The sequence below is a fragment of the Hirsutella rhossiliensis genome (genome assembly GCF_020360975.1).
Source record: "Hirsutella rhossiliensis strain HR02 chromosome Unknown scaffold00007, whole genome shotgun sequence".
NCBI classification, from domain to species: domain Eukaryota; kingdom Fungi; phylum Ascomycota; class Sordariomycetes; order Hypocreales; family Ophiocordycipitaceae; genus Hirsutella; species Hirsutella rhossiliensis.
Window position 1 is genome coordinate 2,455,648 of NW_025408673.1, and position 12,384 is coordinate 2,468,031.

The following is a 12,384-nucleotide window of genomic DNA, read 5'->3' on the forward strand; positions in this document are numbered from 1 at the left end:
GTCAGTACGTGGGTCTTGTCAGTCGATTTTGCTGTGTCCGCCGGTTCGGTTGCTGTTTTCGTTTGTATCGCTGAAGCCCGTAATGATTTGCTTGAACGGTCATCCCTTTCGTCCTGTTCAGTGGCTAAATCATCGCAAAATTTTGCTTTCTCCCAAATCTGCTGGTCTTGGAAACTTGCGTCGTCGTTCCAACGCAGCTGGCCAGTTTTCCAGTTGATCAGTGGGTTGCTCTCCTGTAACCATGGAAGCCCTAACACAAGGTCGTGTTCTCCAATGTCCATGATGTCGAAGTCGACTCGTTCGTCGTGGCCCTGGATATTGATGTCGAGGTGATCAATCTCCATATCAATGATTCCGTTGTTATAGTTGAAGGCCTCTCCTTCGATATTCGTGAGTTCATATGGATCTTTCTTGTGTCTCCATGGGAGTCGGTAACGATTGATGACTCTAGGTGTTACGATCAAGGCCGATATGGATAACCAGAAGGGACTTGGAAGAATAGTTAATTATCGACTTCTTAAGGAAGAAGGGAAGAGGAAGAGGAACTGAAGAAAAGGAGGAAGCGGTCTATATACGTAACGGTATGTGGAGTGGATACCGTAAGGTATGTGGAGGTGGATACCGTAACATCACCCCCTTCCTCCGGGGAAGAAAGAAAAGGCCCTAAGCGACTTGAAAGCGCACCCACTGAAGCCCATGATATACGACAAAGCCACCACTTTTGGTGTTTTTGTCTTGCGGCGCTTACTCGTAGACCCTGTACGAGAGCCTTCGTCTTCACCCACGTCGTCGCCCTCTCCGTATGTTGCCACGAACCTCTTGAAGGCGTCCGTAAGCTTGATGTTGTCACGTGGTTCCCACGTGGGTTCGATATATCCGTCCCATTTGACGAGAAGTTCTCGGCCCTTGGGTGGCATTCTGCCCGCAAACCTTCTCCACGGAATACACTGGAACGGTACCGTCTAGTAGCGGTGGTGGTTGTGTGTCGTCTTGTACTTGTGATGGAAGAGGGTCGTTAGGGTCTTTGCGAAGGAGGTCAGCAAAGAAGCGCGGGTGTATGTTGGAAGGGACATCGAGTTCGTAGACGTCAGGGGCGATGACTCTGGTGACCTTGTACTGGGCTTGTGTCCACGAGAGTTTCTTTTTGAGTTGGGGGGTGGTAACGTTCTTCAAATTCAGCCAGACACGCTCCCCGACAACGAACTTTTGACTTGGCCGCCGCCCTTTATTCGCCTGGTGTTCCATGATTTGTTGTGCCGTCGCTTTCGCTGCTTGGCTAATTCTTGACCTCTCGGAGGCGGGCAATGAAGTGGTCGGCACGGGCCTTGGGGTCGGTTTTGGAGCGAGATGAGATTTGGTTTTGTTGGATAGGCTCGGCGTGGTACCCGTGAGTGAGGAAAAGGGGCTGTAACCCGTGACAGAGGAATCGCGGTTGTTGATCGCGAGCATGGCCATTGGCAGAAGACCTGCCCAGTCGGTCTGGGCGTAGGCGACGAAGATTCGTAGTAAACAAGGACCTCTTGATTCATCCGTTCGGTAGCGCCATCGGTCTGAGGGTGGTATGCCGTGGATAGACGTTGCTCAATGCGCACGAGTTCACAAAGCCGTTGCCAGAATTTGCTAACCCAGTTGCTGCCTCTGTCAGATGTCATCGTCTTTGGAAAGCCGTGGAATCTGTAGTGGCACTGAACAAAGCGCTCGGCACAAGCCTCAGCTTCCATCGAATCCATAGCTTCCAGTGTACAAGAGCCGAGCAGCCGATCACAAATTACCATCAGAAATCGGGGGCCTTTGCCGTTAGCTGGCAGGTCAACCATGAAGTCGACAGACAATTCGCTGTGAAATCTGTCCGAATAGGCAAAGGTCGTAGGAGACCCTGTGGGCTGTGGCGCCACGACTTTGACCGTGAGCAAACATTGCAGTTCCGTACGAATTGGCGAACCATAAGGTATTGCTGGGGCCAAAAGTAGCTCCGTTGAAGAATGTTGAGCGTAACGTCGCGCCCAGGGTGACCCGTAATGTGAGAGTCGTGTGTCTGTTGTATCAGTGCCGTCCGAAGTGGTTCCCAATTGGGCACCCATAAAGCGCCGCGCCGGAGCAATGCTCCGCGGTCGTCGATTTCGCAGTCAGGTACCTGGACAGAAAGGTTGTATTCCGAAGGGAAGGTGGCGTTGCCTTGGACAACAGAGGCGTGTATGTTGCGGTACTCGCCGTCTTCGATCAGGCCGCGGTCCCAGAGCAACTGAAGCGCGGAGTCGAAGAAGAGTTTGGCGCCTCTGGGCGGGGCTTGAGAATCGTCGATGGGTGTGGTTTTTGAGCGGCGCGTCTGTACCGCGCTGACGAGTTGGTTAAGAATGTAGTCGCCTTGGTGATGCTTGACGGTGCGTGGAGGTAGCCAATGATCTTTAAGCAGCTGGAATTCGCGGTTTTTAAGGCGCTCGTCGTCGCCGTTAGCGGGCAGGTCTTGGGCGCGGCGAGAGAAGTCCGGCTGTGTATTGTCCTTCCCAGCGCGAAAAACGATCTTGAACGTGTACCGAGAGAGTGTTTCCGCTAGGCGGACCTGGCGTTCGGAGAGGCGGCGGTTGGTCGCGAAGTATTGCAGGTTCTTGTGGTCTGAGACGACTATGAATTTGTCAACGCTGCGTAACTCGCCTGAGAAGTGCTCCATTGCCGCGACGATGGCGAGAAGTTCTTTGTCGTGAATGTCGTAGTTCACCTCCGCAGCGGAGAATTTGCGTGAAAAATAGCCGACTGGTCGCAGTCTACCCTTTCGTCTCGCTGAGAGAGGACGGCGCCAACGGCCCATCCGGAGGCATCGCATTCGAGTACAGTCTCGCGGTCGGAGTGAAACATCGCGAGGACGGGTGAGGTGATGAGGAGTTCCTGAGCTTGTTGAAGGCGTTCTGCGCTGAAGCGTCCCAATTCCATTTGGTCAACTTCTTGGTAAGGTTATTGAGGGGTTCAGAGACAGCTGCGAAAGTCTCGATAAACTCCCGATAGAAATTAGCAAATCCAAGAAAAGAGCGGACACCTGTCACTGTTGTGGGCGCCTCCCAGTCACGAATAGCCTGAATTTTCTCCGGGTCGACCGTCACGCCCTCGCCGGCTTTGATGATGAATCCTAGGTATTTGACTTCTTTCACGGCGAAAGCGCACTTTTCGAGGTCGAGTTTAAGACCGGCATTGCGGAGGCGTTCCATCACTGTACGGACCTTGGTCATGTGGTCAAGGTAGTCGCCGTCGCTGTAGATGATGACGTCGTCCATGTAGGCTGAGCAGAATTCGTCGAGGAGGTCGTGGAGGTGCGAGTTGATATAGCGCTGGAAGGTCGCGGGCGCGCCTGTGAGACCAAACGGTGTTACCAGCCATTCGAATTGGCCATACCGTGTGCGAAAGGCGGTTTTCCATTCGTCGCCGTGTCGGACTCGAAGTCTGTGAAAAGCGGCGCGGACGTCAAGCTTGGTGAACCATCGGGCAGTGGCGAGGTTGCGGAGGGTCTCTCGGATCAGCGGCAAAGGGTAACGGTCGTTCTTCGTAATGGCGTTGAGGCCGCGGTAATCGACGCAGAAGCGAAGACCGCCACTTGGTTTTCGTGCGAAGAGGACAGGCGCGCTGGCGGGTGAACTGCTGGCGCGGATCCAGCCCTTGTCAAGATGGTCAGTCAGAGTTTTCGTAGCACGAGGAGCTCGTCACGGACATCTCGTAGAGTGGTCCGAACGGTGGGCGTTTATCACGACCATCGTCGTCTTTCTCGAGGTTGATGGCATGATCCCAGATATCTCTGTGCGGTGGTGTGATATCGACGTCGTCGTCGTCAGGAAATCGCCAGCTACATCTTTGATCTCTTGTGGGATTCGGCCGTCTTGCTGGAGTTGTTCAAGGGTCGGTTTCGCTTTCTTCTCGCTGAGCTTGGCGAGAGCTTTGTTGATGTCGGCGATGGTAACTGAGAAAGGTGGGCGTCTTTCTTGAGGCGGCGCATGCGCTTCGTTGTCGCCATGAAGACGCTGGCGGAAACGAGTCTCGCGTCACGCAGGTCTTTGGTACGATCGATGACCTGTTGCTTGTCCATCCAGCCACTCACGAACCTTCACGCGACTGTTGCCGCGGCCGATTTGCAAGCGCTTTCCAGCTTTGTATACGACGTCATTTCGTTCCGCCCAACCCTTTCCAAGGATTAGATCGAATTCAAGGCCTGGGATCACATAGCCGTAGAGACGCTCTGCGCGGCCGTCGATATCCATGGTGATAAAAGCCATGTCGGTGATGGCGTGTTGTATTTCGTCTTGCTTGGCGAGTTTGAGAAGGCGCTTCTCGACTGGGATACGTGGGATGTGGTGTTTTCTGACAAATTCCTCACTGAAAGCTGCATATGGGAGACACCGGAGTCGAAGAAAGCTTTGATATACGAGGTGTTGTTGATAAGCACATCGAACAAGAACGGCGTGTTGTCTAGCCGTCCTTTTGCTAACTTTATATCCTTCTCCGTAGGCCCTTTTGTGAGGTCTTCACCGAAAACATCCTTTTCATCACGCCCCTGAGCACGATTTTTCTCAGGGGCTACTCGTTTTCCGCCTTCGTGTTGACGCCGTTGACACCGGCAGGGGCGTTGGGTGGAAAGCTCTTGTATTCACATTCTCTGAAGCGATGAGAGGAGTCTTGCCACAGCGAACACACTGGCGGTTCTCGGAACGGCGGTCACGCGTGGTTTGGTCGACCCACGGAGCCCGAGGGCGAGTCCTCGGTATACTTGCTGCGGCCCGAACCGTTGTTGTTGGACGAGGACCTGTTAGACCCATTTTGTTGTTGTCCAGCCAGTGCGGCCACTATAGTTTGAACAATAGAGACAAGGTCGGCGGAGGAGTTGGTCTTGATTTGGTTGACCTCGCTCATCATGGTGTCACCGTCTTGGTCAACTTGGGTCTGGGTGGCCGGGGTGCGGATAGGTGCTTGGGACGTGGGGCCGTTGGTGCGGTTGGCAGGGAGATCCACGGTGATGGAAGAGTCATACCATTCGACCTGGTTCTGAACGTTGGCGTTGGCTTGAAATCGGGGCAGTGCTTCTAACTGGGTGGCGAGAGCCTGGGCAATGGTGACAAAGCTGTTGTAATCGGTAGATGACACGCCCAACTGGAGGGCGAGGGCATCCCGGAGGTACGAAGAAAGTCCGCGGAGCAGAGTGTTGACTTTGGCGGCGCCGGTAGGGGCAAGGATGTCGGCGTCGGCGCAGTATGTCTCGAAGACATGGCGATACTGGGCAAACGGCTGGGCCACTCCTTGGCGGACCGCATACAGACGTCGGGCTGCGCGTTGGGTGGAGTCTTTGTCTTCGAACGACTCGTTAAGGTGCTTGAGGAGGTTGTCAGAATCCCAGGCGCCGTCCGTGTGGCGCAATTTCATCCAAGCCTTGGTCCGGTTGGCGCCATTCGGGGGTAACTCGGTGAAGATAGTGATGCAGATGGTACGCTCATCTCCGAGCTGATTCTTTGTGGAGGGTTGGCGGATGTTCATCAAGCCGAGGGAATAGATGTCGAATTCGGCGAGATTTCCGTTCCATTTCGGAAGCCGAACCTTGGGACGACTGGGGTCATAAGAGGTAGGTAGTACGGGCGGTGGGGCGGAGAAGGCTGTGCCGTCAGGGGTATTACTGGTTTGGGACATGATGTTGAGAAAGTTGCCGATAGTGGTGATAACGTCGGGGAGTGCGTGTCGGTCCGTGGAAGGCAGCGCAACTGTGGCGACTGGTGAAGACTGGCGGTGCAGGTGCGCCTGATTAGGCGTCACGGGTGGCGAGGAAGAAAGCGAGGCAGCCGAGCGGCAGAGAACTCGTGATCAGAGTCGTCCAGAAAAGTATCAAGGTTTCAGTAAAGTCAATGCCAGAAGTAACTGAAATTCAGGGCAATATGCGAGACGTCGCGGGTGCCGCTGGAAGGGGAAAAGGTGTTCAAAAGGAGGATAGATATCGCTCCATCGGAAGTGAAGAAGTCGATAATATGTTACGATCAAGGCCGATATGGATAACCAGAAGGGACTTGGAAGAATAGTTAATTATCGACTTCTTAAGGAAGAAGGGAAGAGGAAGAGGAACTGAAGAAAAGGAGGAAGCGGTCTATATACGTAACGGTATGTGGAAGTGGATACCGTAAGGTATGTGGAGGTGGATACCGTAACACTAGGTGAAACGTAATTGCCCATCGCGCCGCAATCCAATAGTGCGTGTACGTGATGTCCCGCGATTTGGATGTCCAATACCATTTGGTTGCCATGGCTTGCCGTTGCCATGCATAGGGTCCTTGGATCTTGTCGTGTCGTGCCAGTCTGTAGCCCTTTACAGATGGCGTACCTCGTTTTGCCTGGTCCTTATTCGTTTCATTTGGGTATTCTTCTTCGATTTGTTGTTGATATCGTTTCTTTATGTTTTCGTCGCGTGGTGTCGTGTCAGGGGCTCAAGAGACTGATTTCTTGTAGCCAATCGAAGATTTCTTGTTTCTCAACGCTGTGTTGTTTGCATTGTGCTGCTTCGCAGTTGATTGCGTACCGTGCTTCGCAATTCTGTTCGTTTTCGTACCAGGAATCGAGTTTTCGTTCTGCGTCTTTCTGTTTTGCGCGTAGTTCTTCTGCGTTAATTTTCCTTGGTCGAATGTAGCTTGTAGCCTTCGTAGGTGTCGCCAGTAGTCCTTGGTGCACCGTTGTGTCGTTTGTGCCATGCTCGTGCCTTTTCGTGTTCGTGAACTTTGCAGTTCGGGTGTGCACATTCGTTGTAATCTTCTTCGTCGCATCTGATTCGTTGCGCGAGTCTTGTGAAGATAGATGGTTCGGATGCCTTAGAGCGAGTGGCGTTGTGCCATTCCCAATTTTGGCGTGTTTGTGGATTTTGCATGTTTCCGAAAGACATCTCGTTAAAGAACCGTAATCATCGCGGCATTCAAGTGGCGTGCCGTAATCGGGTTCCAATAACATGACTTGGTCGTTCGGGTAACGTTGATCGATTTTCCAGTAGTCCAGTTCCGTGCTTAGGTAGGGTTTCGAAAGTATTTGTCCGTCGAATCTGACTGGGAAGGCGTCGTGTCGTGCCTTCATCTGAAGTGTATCATGCAGTCCAAATAGACGCATGAGATCCATGAAATATGTTTGTGCTCTTCGTGACTGAGCACTGTTCTTGGGTCATCTGAAAATTCTCCTCGTGGTTGCCATTCTCGTTGTAGGGCTGTAAAGGTGTCGACCGCGGCGATAGCCACAGCGTAGTCTCCTCCGCGTGGTGCCGGTTGGTATCGAATCAATGCAGCTTGTTGGTTTTCCGTGAGAATTTGAGGTATTTGTTGAGTTCCAATTTTGAGCATTTCTTCGAATTCTTCGAAGTATGGAGCGTGTTCTCCAATCGTGGCGTTTTCCTTAGTAGTGAGGGTGGTGGTGCGAGTTCATCCTCGTCTTCTGTTTCTTGTAGCGTGTCTTGTTCTTCAGAGCTTGTGTCGTCGAAACTTCGTTGTTCCTCTTCGGGTTGTTGTCCGAGTTTCGTGAGCATAAGGGCTGCGTCCGTATCTTCTTTGTTATGTTGTTTATAGACTGCCCGTCGTTGTTGTCGATCCTTATTTCGCATGTCTTCCTGGAATCGTTTGCCGTTCTTCCTGATCCAGTCTTGTGAGACTCCTTCAGGATAGGGGTATTCTGGTTCTGCGAATTTGACTTGTTTCTGTGTTGTGGGATCTCTTCGTTGCACCATTGCAAGGGTTTTCTTTGGTGGCTTTGGGAACCATCCGGTACCGTTTTGTCGCTTAGGTGTACCGTGCATTTGTCGTCGTAGCATGCAGTCCAACTAAGGAGTTCATGCTTTGGTTCCTGCTTGTTAGTAGCGTTCAGGTGTCTCTTACCTTCTGGGGCTGGGGCCCAGTGAACTTTCTTCTCCTTGCGAGGTTGCTTGCAATTTCGTGAGAAATGTCCAACTTTCCGCAGTTGAAGCATTTTCCTTCGCCCTTCTTTGTTGCATCCAGGTCCATTTTGCCTGGGTTAGTTGTGTGGGCGTAAGCAATGGAGTTTCGCGCTTCTTCTTGTAGTTGGCGCGTCGGTTAAAGTTGTTCCCATAGGAAGGGTTCCAGTTTCCTCTTCCTTGTTTCTTTCTTGGCGTCGCGCATACTGTCTGTCGTCGATTCGTACTGCCATAGCAATGTAGTCCGAGAGGTTGTCAGGTCGATTTTCCTTGTAGAGCTCGTCCTTGACTTCTTCTTTAAGCCCGTCGTAGAATCGTGACATAAGAGGTTCGTCGTCCCAATCAAGCTTTGAGGTGACTTGACGGAACTTCGCAGCATAATCCGATGCTGAGATCCTTTGTCGGAGTTCTCGAAGTTTCTGTTCGGCCTCTCGTTCCTCGTCGGTTGTTCCGAATACCTTCGTAATGGCTTCTTCGAATCCTTGGAAACTGGCAAAGACTTCGTCTGTCTCGTTGTCTCGTCGCGCTGGTTGGTTGTCGAGAAAGTCCTCATGATGGGTCCAAACCAGGCGAGTGCCGTTCCAGATAAACAATTTCCTGCGTGGAGTACCTTTCGACTGGGTCCGAGAGCTTGGTCGGATAGAATCGGTGGTAGGCTTTGAGTTGGGTGAGAAAGTCTCGAAGCGTGCCATGAGTACCGTCGAATGGTCCTGGCTGTTTTGGTTTGACTGCTTCTCCGATGTCCCTGACTTGTCCGTTGCCTCCTCCGTTCCTGAGCACTTGGACCTCCTGTCGAAGGCTGATGATTTCGCGCATCATGTCCTGCGGCGACACGGTGTGTCCCGAGTTGGTTGATCCAGTTTGCTGTGCAGGCATGTTGACAGTTATGCGATATTGCTCAGAGAGACGCGGTATCGTTCTGAACAAGAGCTTTCAACGTGTGACGACCGGTGATATTCCCAAGGGATAAACCTGTCGAGGGGTTTATGTTGGCAGATACAACAGGGCGTGGTCTGAGCAATGATAAGTATGTCACGTTGGTGATGAGTCGGAGGTCGTAGACCGTAGACTGTAACCAGGTAATCAAGTGATCGGAATCAGAGATGAGATCGTGATAGGGATCGTAATGATTGTGTTGAAAGCTAAAGAGCTATCTAGTCTAAAGGAGTGAAATGGGGCAGCTATATATACCCAACTGCCCGTCTCTGATCGCGAGGTGCTGGAGGTGATCACAGAGGTGATCACCTTGATCGATGAACGATCCGTCGAGCACCGCTCGCTTGATCGTAAGGCGATCCACCGATCACCTTTCGCATGGTCACGTGATCCTTCAGCGGTTAGTCATCCCTGGCCCGTGTCATGGCCATCCGTTGGTCGGGTCGTAACATCCGTTGGTCGGGTCGTAACAATTACGGAGTAGGTAGAGGCGTAGGCTTAGGTGCGGTCCGTTAAAAGAAGGTTAATAATCTATAAGGGGGAAAAGAAAGAGAAGTATAAGCCTAGCCTATATAGGCGCGGAGGCCGCTTATATATAGACTTAGCCTAGACCTTAGTCTAGGCCTATATAGGGCAAAAGCCCTTATAACTTTTAGTCTTTAAACTTATTAAAAGACGCGGTTATTAAATATATATTATTTATAGCGTACCTATTAAAGCGCGCGTTTTACTTTTACCTATATAGTATAATAGTCTTTATAATAAAACTAAGCGTTTATAACGAATCGCGTTAATAAGAAAACTATTTACGTAAGTACTAAGCTTTTTAATAATTTAAGCTAATTAATTAAACTAACTAAATAAATAGGAGACTCTTTAGTATATAGCTTAGGACTAATATCTATCGTTAGGTATTTTAGGTAATTTCTTAATAATAAATTTTAGCTAGGCCCTTAAAGATCTTAATAATATACGAGATTTATAGCTATATAAAGTAAGGTAATAGGAAGAAAAGGAGCTAGGTAATCCTTCTTAAACCTATATAGCTATAGTAAGAGACTAATAACTTTCCTTAATTTATTTTTAAGAGAATCCTTTTAAACTTTAAGAGGTATACTAAGGAGTATAAGAATATACTATATTAGTTTCTTTTAGGTCTATTACGATAAGAAGCCTTAGTATTATTTTAGATACTATTAATAGAAAGCTTTTTAGTTTAAGTTAGCTAGGTAGATATTTAAATCTATAGAAGGTATTTAAGACGTTTTTCCTAACCTATTACTACCTTAAAGAGTTAGCTTAAAAGTAAGGAAAGTAAAGAATTTTAGTATATTTTATTTATATACTATTATTTAAATTAGTATAAATATTACTATAAATACTATAATATTTCGTAATAAGTAGTAATAGTATAGTTACTACTTATATATAAATATATATTTTAATTATTTCCTTTTTTATATAAAAGTTAATAGACCTTTATTTTTCCTAGGTAATATATCCTTTTATAGGAAGGACTAAATAAATAAACTTCTATATAAGTAGAGCGTACTATATCTTACTAAAGAAATAATTACTTAATATTAAAAGTATATACCCTTAGGTAGAGATTAAAAAGGATATTAATTATACTTAGTAAAATAAAAGTAGATACTTAAGGGTAAGAATAGAATTCTAGCTATATTCTAAATAGTTCTTTTATCTTACTACCTCCCTTTTACCCTTTAAGCTAAATATATCTATCTTAAGAAAGGATTATAACTTAGTAGGTAGAGTTATTTATCTATAAACTACCTAGACGACTAAATATATAAGAACTTAAGGGGCGGGAGTCTTAAGATCGTCTTAGTAAAAGAGGAAGAAGTTTTAAGGGCGGCTAAGATAAGGGAGTTAGTATCTAATATATTAGCGTTAGCGGCGGCTTAGGGAATACTATTAACGTTTATTATACTAAGCTTAGTTTAGGAGGCGGCGAGCTTTATTATAGAGGATAAGGAAAGCTTTACTTAAGTAAAGATAAGTATTATAGAGGTAGTAAAGTTAGTTATAAAGGCGGCGAACTTCCTAGAAATAGCGAGCTCTATAAATATAGTAAGCTTAATAAAAGGGGCGCTAGTATCTTATAAGTTAAATCGGTCGATTAATTATTCGCTTAGTCTTACTTCTACTAAGGACTAATATAATCGCTAAGCTAGTAAAGAAGCTATTAAAGCTTAATTCTAGCTATCTAGCTATAAGCTTTACTTTTACTAGCGAATAGTAAGAGTTTATATTATTTTAAATATACCTTTCTTAAGGTAAGGTATATAGTATACTAAGAATATACCTTTAAAAATAAAGAGAAAGAAAGAAATGCTTTCTATAGTAATATAGCGGGAAATTTTAGTTAATAGGTAATATATAAAGGCTTAGTAAAACTCTTTTACGTTCTATATATAGTATATATACTAAGATATAACTATATATTAAAGTAATATATAGCTTTTCTTACTTCCTCTTATTATTAGATATATACTTATTACCTTAGTACTATATAATATAAAGTACTTTATATATACTAATTATACTAATTATTTATATATGTTATCTACTTTAATTTATTAAAAGCACTTATTTACTTATAATAATTATTTATATAGATCTTTATCTTCTTTTTTATAGTAGATACTTTATAGATTTTATACTTTAATAATCTATTTCTTTAAAGATAAAACGCTTAAAAGTTAAATATCTTACTTTAAGCTCTAAACTTCTTACCTTATAGTAATATAGACTAAGATTCGCTTTTTACCCCTTTACTATTAACTAAAGGTAGTTAGTATAATTATCTTAATTCTTCGTTAAATAAAGATAAAAACCTACTATCTCCTTTTTAATCTTTTAATTAAGGAAGTAAAGAAGGTAGTACTATAAATAATAGTATAATTCCTACTTATAGGCTAGTACCTCTTAAAAAGCTACTATACTTTTAATATTAAGATTATTAAGATTTCCTTAATTAATAGATATTTACTAGCTAGTATAAAACGAGATTTAAAGCTAACTTATTAAATAATATTTAGTTTCCTAAGATAAGAAAAATAACTTCTTATAAAACCGATATATACCTATAGTAGGTATATATCGCGACTAAAATACTAACTAATACTAAGAATTAATTTAGTAGTATTAATTACCCTTAATAATAATACTATGCTAAGGCTAAGGGGTAGGTAGACGTAGTAGCGGCCCTCGACGTACTAGGCTTAATTAGAGCGCGTAGCGTAAAGAGAAGCTACCTAAATTTATATACCCTAATAAAGCGAGTTAATAAACCTAAAGTAACGATACGATACCGGCCTAAGCGCTAAGCGACCCTATAAAAAAGTAGTATATAATAAACTTATAGGCTTTATCTTAAGCGTATAGTTCGGTAGGGTATAGGTAGTAGTTAAACGGCTCTCTAGGGCGAAGAGCCGCGCTTATAGCGTATTATTAGCGGTGCTCCGCGCGGATAAGAGCTTTAAGACGATAATCTAAGATATAAT

The 12,384-nt window shown here is 46.1% G+C and overlaps 2 protein-coding genes across 2 annotated transcripts; both read right to left on the reverse strand.

Annotated features, from left to right (window-relative positions):
* Nucleotides 1-1,276: 1,276 nt before the first annotated feature.
* HRG_07046 (reverse transcriptase (RNA-dependent DNA polymerase) domain-containing protein) lies at nt 1,277-4,256 on the reverse strand (the record flags this gene model as incomplete). The annotated part of the gene is made up of 8 exons (XM_044865517.1): nt 1,277-1,405; nt 1,593-1,685; nt 1,773-1,883; nt 1,943-2,035; nt 2,078-2,762; nt 2,830-3,624; nt 3,698-3,866; nt 4,082-4,256. The coding sequence occupies 8 exons, from the start codon at nt 4,254-4,256 to the stop codon at nt 1,277-1,279; spliced, it is 2,250 nt and encodes a 749-aa protein (XP_044719479.1).
* A 439-nt stretch (nt 4,257-4,695) lies between these two features.
* HRG_07047 (uncharacterized protein) lies at nt 4,696-5,658 on the reverse strand (the record flags this gene model as incomplete). Its single annotated transcript, XM_044865518.1, has 1 exon — nt 4,696-5,658. The coding sequence occupies one exon, from the start codon at nt 5,656-5,658 to the stop codon at nt 4,696-4,698; it is 963 nt and encodes a 320-aa protein (XP_044719480.1).
* Between the last annotated feature and the right edge of the window lie 6,726 nt (nt 5,659-12,384).